The sequence below is a fragment of the Pithys albifrons genome, chromosome 5, assembly GCF_047495875.1.
Source record: "Pithys albifrons albifrons isolate INPA30051 chromosome 5, PitAlb_v1, whole genome shotgun sequence".
NCBI classification, from domain to species: domain Eukaryota; kingdom Metazoa; phylum Chordata; class Aves; order Passeriformes; family Thamnophilidae; genus Pithys; species Pithys albifrons.
Genome location: NC_092462.1, coordinates 1783981 through 1799782, shown reverse-complemented (window position 1 = coordinate 1799782; position 15802 = coordinate 1783981). Strand labels below are relative to the sequence as shown.

The following is a 15802-nucleotide window of genomic DNA, read 5'->3' as shown; positions in this document are numbered from 1 at the left end:
GTCTCCCATTTCTCCTGTGCTTCCACAAGCACCAGACCCTGTCCAGGTCCTGCATGGGCAGCTCCTCCCAGGAGCAAAGGGAAGGGAACAGCTCTCTGTGGCAGAGCAGCCCAGGGCTTGGCAGTGCCACAGTGCAGCCCAACTCACCATCCCAAACCCTTCAGTTTTCAGACAGAGCCATGCAGAGAGAGCTGCCACAGCTAAGGGGGGAAGCACATTCATCCTTTTATTGATGGAGCCCGGGATGGGCTGCGATGGCGTGCGGGAACAGCGCGGGCACCTGACCCGGAGCAAGACGCACGTGCCAAGGGGGGAAAGCAGGGAAAGGTTCCCACCAGGACCCCGGGAGCAGGGCAAGTAGCAGTTGTGTGCCATGGGACCCGGCGTGGCTCAGGGCAGAGCGGCCGTGCCACTGCTGCCCCACGAGGACTGCCCAGCCGGGGCTGGGGTGGATCCGGACAGCGGGAAGGACGGAGCGGTGGATCCACGAGGGGCCTCCCGCCGCAGCCGGGCCGCCACGTCTTTCCCGGTGGCATTCCTGCATGTTTCGTGGGAGGGAAGGAATGGAAACGGAGAGGTGAGGAGGAGGAAGGGATGGTCCTGCCCCGGCGCCGGAGGGACTGCGCGTTCCACCTACCTCTGCGTCAGCCTGTGGATGAGCAGCTGGATCCAGGGCGCCTCGGGGGACACACACACCCTCTTGTTTCTCTTCAGGGTGAGGCTGCAAGGCCACAAAACCCTCACACACCCTGTGTGCACGCTCCCTGGCATGGGCATGAGCACACCCTGGGAGATGGGATTTTTGGGCCTTGACCCAAAAGAGCCACACTGGGGGGAACCCGCTTTAAAACAGGCAGCAGCATCCCTGTGCCTTGCAAGTGCCACCCCACCATCTGTGGGCTTCAGAGAGGGCACAGCACCCACAGCTTGCAGGAATTGGTTCCCAGGCTTTCCACTTACATGATCTCCTTCCTCCGGCAGTGCAGACCCGGCGCTGTAACGTCGATGGTGAGGATCAGCCCCAAGTTGATGACGTGGGCGGTGGATTTGATGCACTTGCACCTCATGTTGGTCAGAAGGCTCTCCAGTGACAGACCTGTGCCCCAGAGCAGCCCACACCAGGTCGTGGACCCCCAAAGGGCAGGCATATGTGGGGGGACATCCTACTCCCTGCTATCCCATCCCATCCCAGACACTCATGGGGCCGCTTGCAGGGACAGGCTGGTGTTAATGGGGTTTGCAGCAAGACTAATCCATCCCAGCACAGCCTCTTTTCCTGCATGTGGAGGGGGTTTATCTGCAGGGTTTGAAAACTTAACCAATATTTTATGAATTAAACCCACTGCCCACCCACCAAGCACTCAAGTTTCAGAGGGGTCTGGAAAAGAAGTAACTTAAACCCATGACACAAATCCCCCAGTCCCAGTGCCAGACATCCCCCTGCAGCTTAGCCACAGGATTTAAAAGATAAACTCGAGCTCAAAGGCAGGCGAGAGACAAATTTGAAAGCTTAGCAGAGCCCACACTCAGCCCCATCTGGGACACCCAATGCTGCTCTCCAGGGATTTAGAGGGGAACACAGACAGACCCCCCAGAGCCACTCACCGCCCGCAGGCACCAAGCTGCTGAGGAGCAGGAGCAGGGCCAGCGCCGCCGGGAGCAGCTGCATCCTGGCTGCCCACCCTGCGCCAGCACGGGGGCTGCTTTATAGCCAGCCCTGAGGGGGATTTCACAGCCTGGGAAGGGCCGGGGAACGGAGCTGCCCTCACGCTCCAACTTCCCTGCCGTCGCTTCCCCCCGTCACACGTGGCCCATGAAAATGGTGGAAACCGCCACGGCCACCTCTAAAAGCCTCCTGCTTGCCCCACTTTTTTGGGAAAGGCTGGTGCCCCCATGCCCCTGGTGCCACCCCTGAGCCCCCCAGAATGCCACAGGAAGGGATGCAAGGGATGGTAACCTCAGCCTGCCACCTTTATTGGGCCTGGTGGGTTGTGCCCAAAAAGGACACCCAGTGCATGGCCACAGGGTGGGAGGGGAGGGAAGAAGGGATTGGCATGTTCAAGGGTGTAAAGGCATAAGATGCAAAGAAAAACTGGCTCAGAGGATAAGGTGGGAGGATGGTCCCTCCAGACTGAGGTAGAGTGGCAGAAGGATGGGGAGGAAGGACAGTTTTGGGCCCAGCACATCTGGCTGTCCCTCTGGTGGCAGCTTCCTCAGCGGGGACGCTCTTTCTTCCTCCTGCCAAAAGCAGAAGGGGGGAGGAACGTGTGAACACAGGTCCCCACAGGATCCCCCCTGGTCCCACGGGGAGCCCCTTGTGCTCAGGAGGAGGGAGGAGGGTCTTACAGGTGAGGGAGGTGCTGCAGGAGTTTCTTCACCCAAGGGCTGTTGGGATCCACGCAGACCCTCTCCAGGGTTTTTAGCTGAATCCTAGAAAACACACAGGCTTTCAACACCAGCACTTCCCTTTCCTGCTCAATCTCCCCATCCTCCCCATGAAGAAAACGAGCAGGAACTGAGGTCATTGAGGGAATATGTGGGGAGCAGAGGGGTTGGATCGCCAGGGCAGGGCACACTTACACCACCTCGAGGCGTCGGCAGCTGCTCCCCACGGGCCAGACCTCGATGCTGCTGAACTTCCCCGGGGAGATGAAGGCTCTAGTGGTTTTGCGGCAGCGGCAGCTCAGGTTGCCATTGGCTTCCAGGAGAGCTGGAAGGGCACACGCCCGTGGCTCGCCCACCACCCAAAATGCTACTGCCATCCCCAAAACCCTCCCTGTGCAACACACCTGTCTCCACATCCCACCAGCACCACCCTCTATAACCCTGGAGACGGCAGGATAACACCCCTGAAAGCCTCCCATCCCTCCCCTGCATCCCCCAAGCCCACCCTGGGGGCCCGGGGAGCCTCACCTGCATCCCCAGGGTGGTGTGTGGCCAGCAGCAGCCCCAGCAGCAGAGCCTCCCACACAGCCATGCCGGCCCCAGCCCCGGCAGCATCCCCCTATTTGAGCTGGAAAATAGGAGAAGTGAGGTGGCCCGGGCGGCCCCGGGGTCGGGCGGTTTCTCCCAGCCCAGCGCTCGCTGAGCTTGCAGTGCTGCTGGTAAGATGTGGCTCAGGGCTTGGCAGGGGCCCAGGCTTCCTGAAACGACTCCGTTTTCCCCTTCCTACAATGCTGAGTCTTGCAAAGGGATCAGTTGTTTCCCCCAGGTTTGTTCACAGCCCACACAGCCCCACCAGCCCAGAGGTTTTGCTGTCCTGCATGATCAGATATTACTCATTTCTCCTGCAACCACCTTGTCCCCCCACCAGGCACAGACCAGCAGAGCTCTGGTGACGTTTGCACTCGGTCTTTTTAGCCCCCCAGACTCGGCCACACGACCTTGCATTCATTCCCAACATTCTTCCTTTCTGGTCAGGATTGATTTTCACAGCCTGCAAAGCCCAGCACTTGGATGTGGGATGCACTGCCTGGATCCAGCTCCCTGATGGGAACATCATGCCCTCAAGTTGGCACTGAGGGAGACAACAGGTTATGGTGGGAAGGGGGAATGGCTTCCCACCGACACAGAGCAGAGTTAGGGGGGATATTGGGAAGAAATTCTTCCCTGTGAGGGTAGTGAAGCCCTGGCACAGGTTAGGGTTCATCCCTGGAAGTGTCCCATGCCAGACTGGACAAGGCTTGGAGCAACCTGGGATGGTGGAAGGTGTCCCTGGCCATGGCAGGGGAGTGGAACAAGATAAACTTAAAGGTACCTTGCAACCCAAACTGCCCTATGATTCTATGTCCCATATTCCTTCAAAGCTAGGAGATCCAGGGAAAGTACAACAGAAGGAAAACCCCCGAATTTTATTGGACTTGAGCTCTCAGGACAGGACACACCACACTGTGCCACACAAACAAACCCCTGGCACACTCTCTGTCACTGAGCACTTGGCACAGAAAGAGTCACAAAGCCACTCCTGAAGAAGCAGGAGCAGCCCTGAGAGAGAACAGCTTTGCAGTCCACGGGCAAGTAAATGAATGGAGTATTCAGATTCACGCTGATCCATCCAGGGAGCAGATGCAGGGGGAACAAACACCCCCAGGAACCCGCCGTGGGGCTGGGGCCAGCAACGAGCCACCCTCCCTGCAGCCACTGCCACCGGGCACGGGGGGAGCGAGGGCAAAGTGAGGAGCAGCCAGGTCTGCCAGCCTGCCTCGGGGCTCTGGCCATCAACTTCCTTAGCAGGAAACTTATTTTTTCTTCCTGCAAAAAGCAGAAGGAGGAGAATTATGTGAACAGCAGAGAAAAGCAGGTTCTGGGGGAGGAAGCCCCTGCCCCGACCGAGGGAAGTCACTGCCGTTTCCCCAGCACGGGAATCGCTCACCGGGACGGCCACAAACCCGGCACGGGCACGGAGGAGGGTGGTTTGGCAGCCCAGCACCCACACACTGCTGCACCTGCTACGAGCAAACCCTGCTCCTGCCCTGGCTCCCACCATTTTGTCCCCAAAAATGTTTTTGGAGGCACAGCACTCTGCATATAAACCAGGCAGAGCACAACTCATGGATGGGTCGCGTTGAACTTGCAGAGCAAAGAGTTGCCCCTCATCGCCCTGTGAGCGGGTCCCTTGGGCCCCAGGAGCACCTCAAGAACCCCCCAGATCCACAAGCACTTCCTGGGAGCACAGATGTGCTGGAATGTTGTCCAGGGCCACCTGAGCCAAAGGGGTTTCCATCAAAGCAACTTACGTGCTAGCGATGCGCTTCAGCAGCTTCTTCACCCAAGGGGCCTCGGGATTCACACACACCTTCCCTGCTGCTCTCAGCTTAATTCTGAAACGCAAGGAGAGCTCCTGAGCATTCCCACCCCCTCCAAAAAGCAGGATTGGAGCAGCCAGGGGTGACAGGCAAGACTCAACTTTCACTCACAGCACCAGAGAAAGTAGATAGAGGCAGAGGGAGCCACAGGATGGCTGGGAACAAGGAAAATTGCAACACAGCCCTGTGTGAAGCAGAGACTTGAAGCCCAGAACGTTGTTCAAAGATATTTTTCTAGAGATTTACAAATGTTAAAGAATTCTGAGAAAATGACTTATAGCTCAGTGTCTAAGGATGTGCTCCCCCCAAGCTGTGAACACCCCACACTCCAGCACGACGCAATCACGCTTCCCCTGGCTGGAAAGGTTCCTTTGGGTGCCCTGGAGTGCATTTCCACACTTGATATTCCTCAGGGAGTGAGCCAGCAGCAGTTTTGGATAGGTTAGTTTCGCAGCAAGGCAGCAGAGAGAAGCAGAGCACTTACATGATCTCCGTGCGCCTGCAGGTGCTGCCCACAGGCCTTATCTCAATGCTCTCGTATTTCTTAGGACTGATGTATTCCGAGGTTGTCTTGGCACACCTGCAGCTCAGGTTCCCGTTCACCTCCAGGATGGCTGCGAGACAGAGAAGGGGGCGCTGTGAGAGGCGCAGCAACTCCGAGCGCCAAAGGAAGTTTCCCTTTCCATGTTTTCACTGCCGGGACCACAGTGGGAGCTGTGCCTCTGCCTTGGTTCGCTGCTCCCACACAGCCCCTGAAAGCCGAACCCGACCCAGCCAAAGGAAACTCACCCTTCTCCCGTGGCCACAGGGCAAACCCTGGGCTAAACAGACAGGAAGATCCCGGTCTGCTCCACGCCCTGGGTGCAGGTGATGCCCACCCGCGGCAGGGAGCCAACAGCAGAGCCACCCCGAGCTCACCTGCGTGGGCTGAGTGGGACAGCACGGCCACCCCGAGCTCACCTGCGTGGGACAACACGGCCCCCCCCGAGCTCACCTGCGTGGGCTGAGTGGGACAGCACGGCCACCCCGAGCTCACCTGCGTGGGACAACACGGCCCCCCCCCGAGCTCACCTGCGTGGGCTGAGTGGGACAGCACGGCTTCCCCCGAGCTCACCTGCGTGGGACAGCACGGCCACCCCGAGCTCACCTGCGTGGGACAGCACGGCCACCCCGAGCTCACCTGCGTAGGCTGAGTGGGACAACACGGCCCCCCCCGAGCTCACCTGCGTGGGACAACACGGCCCCCCCCCGAGCTCACCTGCGTGGGACAACACGGCCCCCCCCCGAGCTCACCTGCGTGGGACAACACGGCCCCCCCCCGAGCTCACCTGCGTGGGACAGCACGGCCCCCCCCGAGCTCACCTGCGTGGGACAGCACGGCCCCCCCCGAGCTCACCTGCGTGGGACAGCACGGCCACCCCGAGCTCACCTGCGTGGGACAGCACGGCCACCCTGAGCTCACCTGCGTAGGCTGAGTGGGACAACACGGCCCCCCCCCGAGCTCACCTGCGTGGGACAACACGGCCCCCCCCGAGCTCACCTGCGTGGGACAACACGGCCCCCCCCCCGAGCTCACCTGCGTGGGACAGCACGGCCCCCCCCGAGCTCACCTGCGTGGGACAGCACGGCCCCCCCGAGCTCACCTGCGTGGGCTGAATGGGACATCACCAGCAGCAGCAGCAGCAGCCAGGGCAGCCCAGGCAGTCCCATCCCTATCCCAGCCGGCACTCGCATCCCCGCGGCGGGATCGCGATCGGGATCGGCGCCGGAGCCGCTCTGGGGAGCCAGGGGACAAACACCCCTATTTATCCTCAGGGTCACGCTCCGGCAGAGGCACAACAGTCACACTTGAGCAGCCACCACTCGAAGGGAAGGGTGACATCATTTCTCAGGACCTGGACTGGCAATATTATTGATCAAACACACCCACCGGGGCGATTCCCCGCACCCCGTTCCTGTTGGGGCTGTGCTCACATCACCCTTCACTCCCTTGAGCATTGACCCAAAAAAGCCCAGAATAAAACCAGAGCACAGGCCCTGACTGAGCAGGTTTTTTTTTAATGCATTCAGATATTTACATATTTCTTTCTTGGGGCTGTATTTCCCCCACACTATTTTTGCTGCCTCTTAAATCAGCAGAAACGCCTCACTGCAGAAAAATAGCCAAGATCTCTGCTCTGTTTCCACTCAGACCCTCTCAGATCTCATGCTTGGCTGGACCAGTAACACACCCAGGATGGCCAACACCACCATCCCAAGTCCTTGGATGTCAATGGAGCAGGGGCTGCCCTGAATAAAGTCAGCAAAGTCACCAGCCAGGAAGCAAAAGGGGAAGGGGACAGGCGAGGAGGAAGGAAGAGGGCAGAAAAAAAGTGATGTGGTTTCTGTGATAATGTTGTAATTTGGAGCTTTCAAATTGCATCAGCATTTTATATAGTAGCAAAACAGTAAATGTAAAAAAAAAAAGTCTTCCACTCAAGCTACTCATGTCTCTGAAAATCTGGTTTTAACTCTGAGATAGGTCCAAAAGTCTTGTGAAGACCTTGTTCAAGAGATTGAGGTCAAAAAAAGATGATTGAGTTTAACTCCCTGAACACCAGGGTCATGGAGAGGCCAGGGAAAATTTCCATGAGCTATTCAAGTCCTACAGAGGGAATGAGCACCTTGCTGTCACAGCACTGAAACAGGACATGGCCTTGGAGCTGGTTTTTGTTAATCTTTTCAGATTTAAATTTCCTTACAGCCCAGGACTGGTTTTGTTGGGCTGTGGAAAGGCTCTCCTGGGGAAATATGGTGGGGAAGGCAGCGATTTCCAGGGAACCATGACCATCACCTACACAGACTGATGTTCCTGCACTCCAGTGGGAGGTTTGAAAAGGCAGAAGGACGGGGAGAACCTGACCCACAACTGTATTTAACCCAACCTCTTCCTGACGCCAGGAATTCCAAAGAGTGGCCCTCACACTGATGTGTGGCCCCATCCAGGCCAGCATCAACTCAGACATGTACAAAACATCCTCACAGCTTCTCTATTTTCTGCAGCAGCTGCACCTTTGCAGTCAAGACTTTTATTTGAGTCATTTTTTTATCTTATTTTTATCGACTATTTTACCCCTCAGCTGAATCCATCCCGTGGCACTTCAATCACAGCCAAAATTTTTCAGCCTACAACTCACCCAGGGCTCCTTGAAGGAGAAAGAAAAAAAAACCTGTGGGGTTTTTGCTTTTTTTTTTTTTTAATTATCCCTCCAAAACCCCCAACCACAGTGAATCTTCACCGCTGTGGTTTGTGGTCTATCACCTGCCTCAAACACAGAGACACCTCCTGCTGAAACCTGAAACCCACACCGATTTCAGCCTCAGTGTGAGAGCACCAGAATTAGCCAAAACCTAACTGAAATCAGTCCAAAATTAGGCTGGCTGAGCGACCTATCGAGCTCACTGTCACTTATTGCCCTCAGGCAAAGGCAGACAGACGTGCTGGTGATGCAGCACGAGGACAAAAATCTCCTTTTGGGCTCATTTTTGGAGGCAGCAGAGCTGTGACACCTCTGCAAGCAGGTGAGGAACCTGCTATGGGCACCTTGAAAACTATTTGGTCTAGTTGAGAGCCAAGCACAGGGAATATGGAAAGCTCTGAGAGCTGGGATACAGGAGAAAGGCTCACAGGAAGAACAAGACAAACTGAGGATCATTTTGAGAACTGAGTGTGGCATTCCTGCCTCCCCAGCCCACCCAGGACCTCTGTGGAGCAGCTTTGGGTGGAGGCAAAGCCGCACAGCAGCACGAGCAGGGGCAGTTTTTGGGACAGCCCAGCCACCCCAGAGATGCAAATGGCACAGGAGAAAACCCCCAGAGTGCTGTGCCAACGTGCACCAAAAAGCACCGCGGAGAACCCCCCGGCACCCCCAGCCCTGCCGGGCTCTCCGGCTGCTCCGGCCCGAGTCAACCCGCAACGCCGAGCCCAGGAGCGCCGTGTCCCTCCAAGGGTGAGGTGGGGCAGGAATGAGACCCGAGGGCTTTCCCAGAAAGTGCCCCCGAGCCCGTGGGCCCCGGCTCCCTGCCCGCACATTTGCATGTGGGCACAGGAACCGGTCTAGACGCCGCAGGTGCCGCGGAGCTCGCGGGCGCCGTTGGGGATTTGCATCGTGGCGACGGTGAGTGGTGGCTCAACCCTTTGCCATGGGAGCAGTGGGACGGTGAGGGACAGGATCCCGGGAGCCAAGGGACAGCACGTGGGGGCACTGCGAGCCAGCTGGGCTGTGCACAGGACCTTGCTGCTCTCGGGGCCGCCTCAGCCCGGTGTTCTCTGCATCACCTCCACCTCTCCAGCTTTTGCCACTTCCTTCTCAGGGTAGTCAAGAAGCAATCCAGGTCTGTTCAAGGGCTGGACATGCTCCTGGAAACTCCTCCAGCTACACCTTGCTTCACAAGGTGGGAAGTTCCCACCAAACCCAGAGGCAGCCACCCCCAAGGACCCCCAGCTCCTTCCCCTGGAACACAAAGAGGATGCAGCAAGCCCGTGGCTGGAAACAGGAATTAGACCCTGGCACTGCCAGGATACAGGAGGAATCATACAAGCTTTCACAGCTGGACCCCTCTGAGCATGACAAGGATAAAAGAGATGCCACAAGTGCCACAAATACAACAAAGATGGCCTGGAGGTTCATCTTCCCTCCATACTCCAGAGGGAGGGATCTCCTATGGCCACACTGATTTCTGGAGCTGAATTTTAACCTATTTGGGCAACCTATTCAGGCAAACACTTCCCAAAAGTCCCAACACCAATCTCCCAGCAGTTATGGCAGAGTCTCCTCCCCTGCTCCTTGGAGTTTGACATCTTGATAAATGGAGCCACAAGTTTGGCTGAACATTTTCTACTTTTCCAATTATTAGTGGCTTCTATTTTAGTTGAGCCTGTAATTAACCAGTCTCCACATTACTTGGCTTGCAGAATAACCCAGAGTCCTCAATTTAATCAACATCCACTTAATGCTTCCAGGCCTTTCCTTATCCTCTCTTTGCCAGGTATCTCCCCACTTGTTTTTTCCTTGGGCAAGATGCTTTCCCCACATTTCTCCCACAAGCCACCATAGGAGTAGCTGCATTAAAAAAATAAACCCAAGCCAAGGGCAACTATTCTCCAGCAGTGGGTAGAAGTGCACATGGTAAGGGTAAGGAGGGGAAATCCAGGTCGTCACTGAGAAGGAAGCTGCAATCCAAATGTCTTTTGGGGAAATGAGCAGCCCTCCCACCCCCTGGAAAGCCCCTTCTCAAGCTTTTCTCTTGAACACACCAGCCCTTGAGTCAGCACTTTGGGCCCAGAGATGCTCTCAAAGGAGACAGAGAAACTCGAGCCCAGCTTCTGCAAAGGACATCAGTCTCAGCAGGAATTGATACTGAAAGGAGGTGCCTTGGGGTAAAATAATCCAGTTCAGGTTTGGGGGGAGTGAAAGGAAGGGAGGAGGAGCACACACATCGTGTGAGGCTGAGGGGTCAGCAAGCTCTGGCCTGCAGGGTGGAAATGGGGAGGGAGATGAAAGGGCAGCATGCAGGGAGAGAAGAAAGGCTTTGGGAGACACATGAAAGTGAAACCAAGAAGCACAAAGCCATAAACCCCATGAAATGTGCTTTGATCTTTCCTCAGCTTTTATCTCACCTGTCGCTTTATGACGCACACCCTGAAAACTAATAAGGCCTAAACTGGAGGCAAATCTGTCGCAGGGCACAGCCTTGGGGTGGGTCCACAATGCCCCTGAAGCTCTTTGGGCATCTCCCCTCCCTTCCAGCCTCCAAGCACAGACCAGAGCATCCCCTGGCTTGAGGTTTCGTTGTGTGAGAAGGGTCTTCCATCCCATCCCCGAAGCTTCCCACCCCACGGGAATGGGAAAGGAGGGAAAAGCAGTTCTTTGAGCTAACAGATGATTTTTTTCAGGGTTATGCATCGAGGAAGTTGATCCAGCGAGTGCAGACCAGAGCGGGGACCACTAGAGAGCAGCAGACACCGGTGTTGCTGCCGAGGAAAAACAAGAGTAGGAAGAGAGACTTACAGACAGCCCGGGATCTGCCCAAGTGTCCAAAGGATCACAGTCCAAGGTGAGTGACTGCACAGAAAACAAGTTAAGTCTTGGCAGGTGTTCCACGTGCCTGCTCCCATCACAGAGGTGGGGGTTTTTTTCCCTGAAAAAGCAGCTCCCAGGAATATTTCTCAGCCACCAACTTCAAGGTTTTCTCCCAGTATGTCAGTTTTGCTCATGACTGTGGTGCCAGAGTGCACAGAGAGTGGGGTGCCCAAGGAACAGGGGAGGGGATGGGATGCAGCCAAGCAGGACCACGAGAGCAGGTGTTGGGCTGGGAATGAACAGAGGAAATGGGCAAGGACAGAGGAGGCAGGAGATGAGATGAAAGGAGTGCTTCCATCTCTCCCCAAACACACAGGCTGGTGCTCTTTGCTCAATTCCCAGGCAAGAGCAGCAGCAGCAGAACTGGCTTGTCTTGCTGTTCCGCAGCAAAGCAGAGTCTGGGGGAGGTTTTTGGGTGGGGAGAGGCACAGAGGCATCCTGGAAATCTAGAAATGCAGGTTGGACCCTGCAGCCAAGTCAAGGGACCTTTGTCTGAGGGAAGATGGAGGAAGATGCTGCACAGACCACCCTGAAAGATGAGGAGGAGGAGAGGGAGATGCCTACTTTGCCCTGCACATCCAGTCTCCAGGGGACTGGATGAAGCCCACATGACTCCTGTTTTTCCACCCCCAGAGATTGCCAAAGGCCTGAAGGTGCAATGTCTTTTCAGCATGAGTGCCCTGGCTCTACTCCCAGCCAGAAAGCTGGGAGGTTAAGGATCCTTGGGCTGAGACAGGAGCCCTGTTGTTGGAGCTGCACACCTGGAACCAGCTGGAAGCTGGTAGTGTCACAGGAAGCCAGTGGAGAAACACAAGGGCTGAGGATTCCCACTGGGAGCAGCAGAAGGAGAACTGGAGAGCCACTGGCTGCTTCCACCACTCCCCTGTTCCTGGGGAACTTCTGGGAGGGCACACTCTTGAGATCTCTTTCTTGAATCCCCAGGAGGAGCAATGGTGGGATCCAAACTTAGGGGAGCTTAAGGCCAACTTTCCTCCTCATTTCTCCTGGGAGTTTGAGTGCCACAGATACACTTCCCCCAAGAAAGCTTGTTTGGATGCCTGTTTGCTGAAAGGTAACACAGGGGCCAGCCTGCAGTGGCAGAATTCCAGAGAGGAAAGATGAAGGAGGGGAGGGACTGTGGAATGGGGCAGCATTTTCTCCAGGGTTTGGGCAAACTCTTCCCCAGGAAGCCTCAGCCCTGGGGACTGATATAACCCTCCTGCCTGACAGTTATGCCCAGGCCTGGCTTTTCCTGTCTGGTACAGCTGTTTCTCATTCCAGCTGGAGGGGAGCCATCCTGGTAAAGCCACCCCATGGGACTGGAGGGCATTCAGCTGCTCCTGGATTGTTCCTCCACAGCTTGGCAGGGAGTGGGGGAGAAATGCATTTCCACACCAAACATCTTGGAAAACTGGGATTTTTAACACTTGGGCAGTAACAGCCAACACAAACCAAGGCTTGGAGTCCACCCTACTGCTTCAGTGCTCACCCAGCACTGGCAGGAACAGCAGGGGACCCTCCCTGGTTCAGCTGTCACACCAAAGGGAAGGATGTTTATCTGCCCCAAACTCACAGGGATGGGACTGAGAGACCAACAGCAACACAGGAATGTGACTCAGCACAGCAGCACCAAGCCCTGCCTCACCCACAGTGTCCTGTGCTGTGGGATCAGCCTGGGGCAGTGTTCAAAGGGCACAGTGCTAAAGGCCAGCCAAGGATTTCTGCTACTCCAGCTGTGTCAGCCCTGCCCCATCCTGCAGGGATCTCTGAGGGTGGGCACACAGCCCCTGCCCCATCCTGCAGGGATCTCTGAGGGTGGGCACACAGCCCCCGCCCCATCCTGCAGGGATCTCTGAGGATGGGCAGGTGGGCACACGGCCCCTGCCCCATCCTGCAGGGATCTCTGAGGGTGGGCACACAGCCCCTGCCCCATCCTGCAGGGATCTCTGAGGGTGGGCACACAGCCCCTGCCCCATCCTGCAGGGATCTCTGAGGGTGGGCACACAGCCCCTGCCCCATCCTGCAGGGATCTCTGAGGGTGGGCACACAGCCCCTGTCCCATCCTGCAGGGATCTCTGAGGATGGGCAGGTGGGCACACGGCCCCTGCCCCATCCTGCAGGGATCTCTGAGGGTGGGCAGGTGGGCACACGGCCCCTGCCCCAGCTCTGGGGTGAGGCAGTCCTGTCCCAAGTCCAGTCACAGCTCTGTGTCACCTCCCACCCCCTCACAGGTAATGCCACAGCTATTTGCCCTACCCAGGTGATATTTCCTCAGTTTCTGAGCTGTTTTCTGCCTTGCTCGAGCTGTCAGGGTGTTTGCACAAGCAGCAGCACACTCACCCCTTCCCTCCCCAGCCTCTCCTGGGTTAGTCACCCTTCTGCCCAGCCTCAGACCAGCCTGCAGGCAGGGAGCCCACGTCCCACCACACCCACTGCAAAAACCTTCTTTGGAGGTGCCCGTAACCACAGCGAGTTCCTGCATTTCAGGGTCACAACACAAGCCCAAACAGCCACTTGTACACACACTCACAGCATGGTTTGGTTTGGAAGGACCTCAAGGTCCATCCAGTCCCACCCCTGCATGGGCAGGGACACCTTCCACTATCCCAGGTCGCTCCAAGCCCCATCCAACCCGTCCTTGGGCACTGCCAGGGGTGAGGCAGCCACAGCTTGAAGTTACAAGTAATTTAAATGGAAGGAAAAACACCATCCTAACCCCAAACCTGTGTTCTGTAGACAGTGTTTTCACTGAGGAAAAGGTAGAACCCTGACTCTGCTCCTTCCTCCACTCATTCTCTCCTTAGTCCTCTACTTCCAACACGACAAAACTGGTCAGGCAAGAATAGTCATACCCCTCTCCCCAGAAAGAACAAACAAGCAACATCATACCCCCTCTCCCCAGAAAGAACAAACAAGCAACATCATACCCCCTCTCCCCAGAAAGAACAAACAAGCAACATCATACCCCCTCTCCCCAGAAAGAACAAACAAGCAACATCATACCCCTCTCCCCAGGAAGAACAAAGAAGCAACATCATACCCCCTCTCCCCAGAAAGAACAAACAAGCAACATCATACCCCTCTCCCCAGGAAGCACAACCCAGACGAAACAAGACACAAGCAGCCCCCAAGGCTGTTGCAACAGGTTAACCAACAGAGTAACAGCTGCTCTCCCCATCCCAACTTCATCAGGGAAAACACTCCCTTAAGATCACCTTTTCCACCACTTAGAAAACTGCTGTTGGCACAGAACTCTCTAATAAATAATAAACTTCAACTCAGTTGCTTCCAAGACAAGTTGCACTGACACCAGGCACTGCCTGACAACACCCTGGCAAGAGAAAGGCTCCCCACTGTGCAAACACAGACTGCTGGAGGGGAGGAGAAGGCATATTTTTGTGAAATAAAAAGCTCCAGTTCAGTAGGAGCCACCAGCATAAACCATTAGTGAAACAACTGGAAAAGCCACGTGTACTTACACAGGGAGGTCTGACTGCTGGAGCAGCAATGGAGCAGCAATGAAGCAGCAGCTCTGCCAGCTCTGCAGCCACACTGCTGCTTCCCAGGCTGCTGAGAAATGTGGCACTGGGGGTCCTGCCACAGCAGGAAGCTGCAGGGGAGTCCCTACACCTGAGCTCAGGGAGGGACTGCCCAGGTCCCTCTAAACATTCCCACCTGGAGAGGCTGAGGGCAGCCTGTTTGGGTGCCTTGCTCAGCTGCCTGGTGATGGGCAGCAGGGGGAGATGGGAAAAAGGCAAAAATTAAGGATATTTTACCCTCTGAGTCCTTTCCCAAAGGCTTCTGTCATCCCCTACCTGTTGTTATCCTTGAGGCCTCTGTCTGGGAAACTGCTTGTGGCTCTTCTGTTTGAAAACCTGTGTGTTCCCTGACAATGCCCCACTCCAAATGTCCCAGGAAAATCACCAAATCACTGTGGCTGCCTGCACAGGCACAGGAGCTCCCTGGCATTCCTGTCCTGCTGCTCTCCCCCTTTTTGTAGCAAAGCTTTTTACTACGTGCCAATCCCTCAAGTCAGAGAGTGGCTTCACATTAAATTTGTGCCCAAGGAACCAAAAAATCCAGGATTAATGAGCTCTCCTCTCTCCTTTGCTTCTGTTTCCACACTCCAGTGACCCACTTTACCCAGCCCTGGGGCTGCAGGGGCTCTGCAGCCACCCTGCTCCCAGTTGCTGCTGTTTCCACAGAGCCTCTGAGCCTGTTTATCCTGATAAGGAGGATGCAGACTGCACAAGGGGCAGTTTCTGACTGTTCCAGCTGCCTTAGAATCACAGAATGGATTGGGTTGGAAAAGACCTCCCAGATCATCAAGTCCAACCCTTGGTCCAACTCCAGTCCCTTTACCAGATCATGGCACTCAGTGCCATGGCCAAGCTCAGCTGAAAAACCTCCAGGGATGGGGAATCCACCCCCTCTCTGGGCAGCCCATTCCAAGGCCTGATTATTCTCTCTGGAAAGAATTTTTTCCTGATCTCCAACTTCAATTTCCCCTGGCAGAGCTTGAGCCCATCGTGTCCCTTTGTCCTGTTGCTGACCTGCCTTGTGGCAGGTTACCCAGAAACAGATACAGGAGTTCAGAAAGGTGATTAAACCCACCAGTAAGCACTGAAAAAAATTCCAACTGCCCTTTTGGACACCTAGAGAAAGGTGCAGGAGGGGAAAAGTGCTCCTGCAGGATTGCTCCTGCTCCCAGTTTCCAACAGTGGGCTCAGGGCTCTTCCCTCCTCAGTGCAGCAAATACCCCAGAGAGGTTTCAAACAACCCCCTCCAGGCTGCACAGAGAGCCCTGGGCAGCCTCAAGCACCCTGCAGGCTGCCTTCCAAACCTCTGTCCTGGATCATTTATCCCTCAGGAAGG

The 15802-nt window shown here is 56.0% G+C and overlaps 3 protein-coding genes across 3 annotated transcripts; all 3 read right to left on the bottom strand.

Moving 5' to 3' along the window:
- Positions 1-201: 201 nt before the first annotated feature.
- LOC139671796 (C-X-C motif chemokine 2-like) lies at positions 202-1709 on the bottom strand. Its single transcript, XM_071555057.1, has 4 exons — positions 1606-1709; positions 961-1096; positions 638-721; positions 202-538 (listed from the first exon to the last, which is right to left on the bottom strand). The coding sequence occupies exons 1-4, from the start codon at positions 1667-1669 to the stop codon at positions 391-393; spliced, it is 432 nt and encodes a 143-aa protein (XP_071411158.1). The 5' UTR covers positions 1670-1709; the 3' UTR covers positions 202-390.
- Positions 1710-1935: 226 nt separating this feature from the next.
- On the bottom strand, positions 1936-2992 carry LOC139671797 (alveolar macrophage chemotactic factor-like). The gene is made up of 4 exons (XM_071555058.1): positions 2914-2992; positions 2581-2710; positions 2347-2430; positions 1936-2238 (listed from the first exon to the last, which is right to left on the bottom strand). Exons 1-4 carry the CDS (start codon positions 2975-2977, stop codon positions 2214-2216), a joined length of 303 nt encoding a protein of 100 aa, XP_071411159.1. The 5' UTR covers positions 2978-2992; the 3' UTR covers positions 1936-2213.
- An 858-nt stretch (positions 2993-3850) lies between these two features.
- Positions 3851-14453, bottom strand: LOC139671795 (C-X-C motif chemokine 2-like). The gene is made up of 5 exons (XM_071555056.1): positions 14407-14453; positions 6449-6581; positions 5290-5419; positions 4737-4820; positions 3851-4251 (listed from the first exon to the last, which is right to left on the bottom strand). The coding sequence occupies exons 2-5, from the start codon at positions 6537-6539 to the stop codon at positions 4239-4241; spliced, it is 318 nt and encodes a 105-aa protein (XP_071411157.1). The 5' UTR covers positions 6540-6581; positions 14407-14453; the 3' UTR covers positions 3851-4238.
- Between the last annotated feature and the right edge of the window lie 1349 nt (positions 14454-15802).

Bases quoted from the DNA above. Each gene is read 5' to 3' on its own strand.
- LOC139671797 (XM_071555058.1), bottom strand. From the start codon at position 2,977: ATGGCTGTGTGGGAGGCTCTGCTGCTGGGGCTGCTGCTGGCCACACAC. The intron at 2,711-2,913 runs GTGAGGCTCCCC...GTGCCCTTCCAG, and splicing joins ACACCACCCTGGGGATGCAG to CTCTCCTGGAAGCCAATGGC. The intron at 2,431-2,580 runs GTAAGTGTGCCC...TGTGTTTTCTAG, and splicing joins TGCCGACGCCTCGAGGTGGT to GATTCAGCTAAAAACCCTGG.
- LOC139671796 (XM_071555057.1), bottom strand. From the start codon at position 1,669: ATGCAGCTGCTCCCGGCGGCGCTGGCCCTGCTCCTGCTCCTCAGCAGC. The intron at 1,097-1,605 runs GTGAGTGGCTCT...TCTGGGGCACAG, and splicing joins CAGCTTGGTGCCTGCGGGCG to GTCTGTCACTGGAGAGCCTT. The intron at 722-960 runs GTAAGTGGAAAG...GTGGCCTTGCAG, and splicing joins TGCCGGAGGAAGGAGATCAT to CCTCACCCTGAAGAGAAACA.
- LOC139671795 (XM_071555056.1), bottom strand. From the start codon at position 6,539: ATGCGAGTGCCGGCTGGGATAGGGATGGGACTGCCTGGGCTGCCCTGG. The intron at 5,420-6,448 runs GTGAGCTCGGGG...TCTGTCTCGCAG, and splicing joins GTCCCATTCAGCCCACGCAG to CCATCCTGGAGGTGAACGGG. The intron at 4,821-5,289 runs GTAAGTGCTCTG...CTTGCGTTTCAG, and splicing joins TGCAGGCGCACGGAGATCAT to AATTAAGCTGAGAGCAGCAG.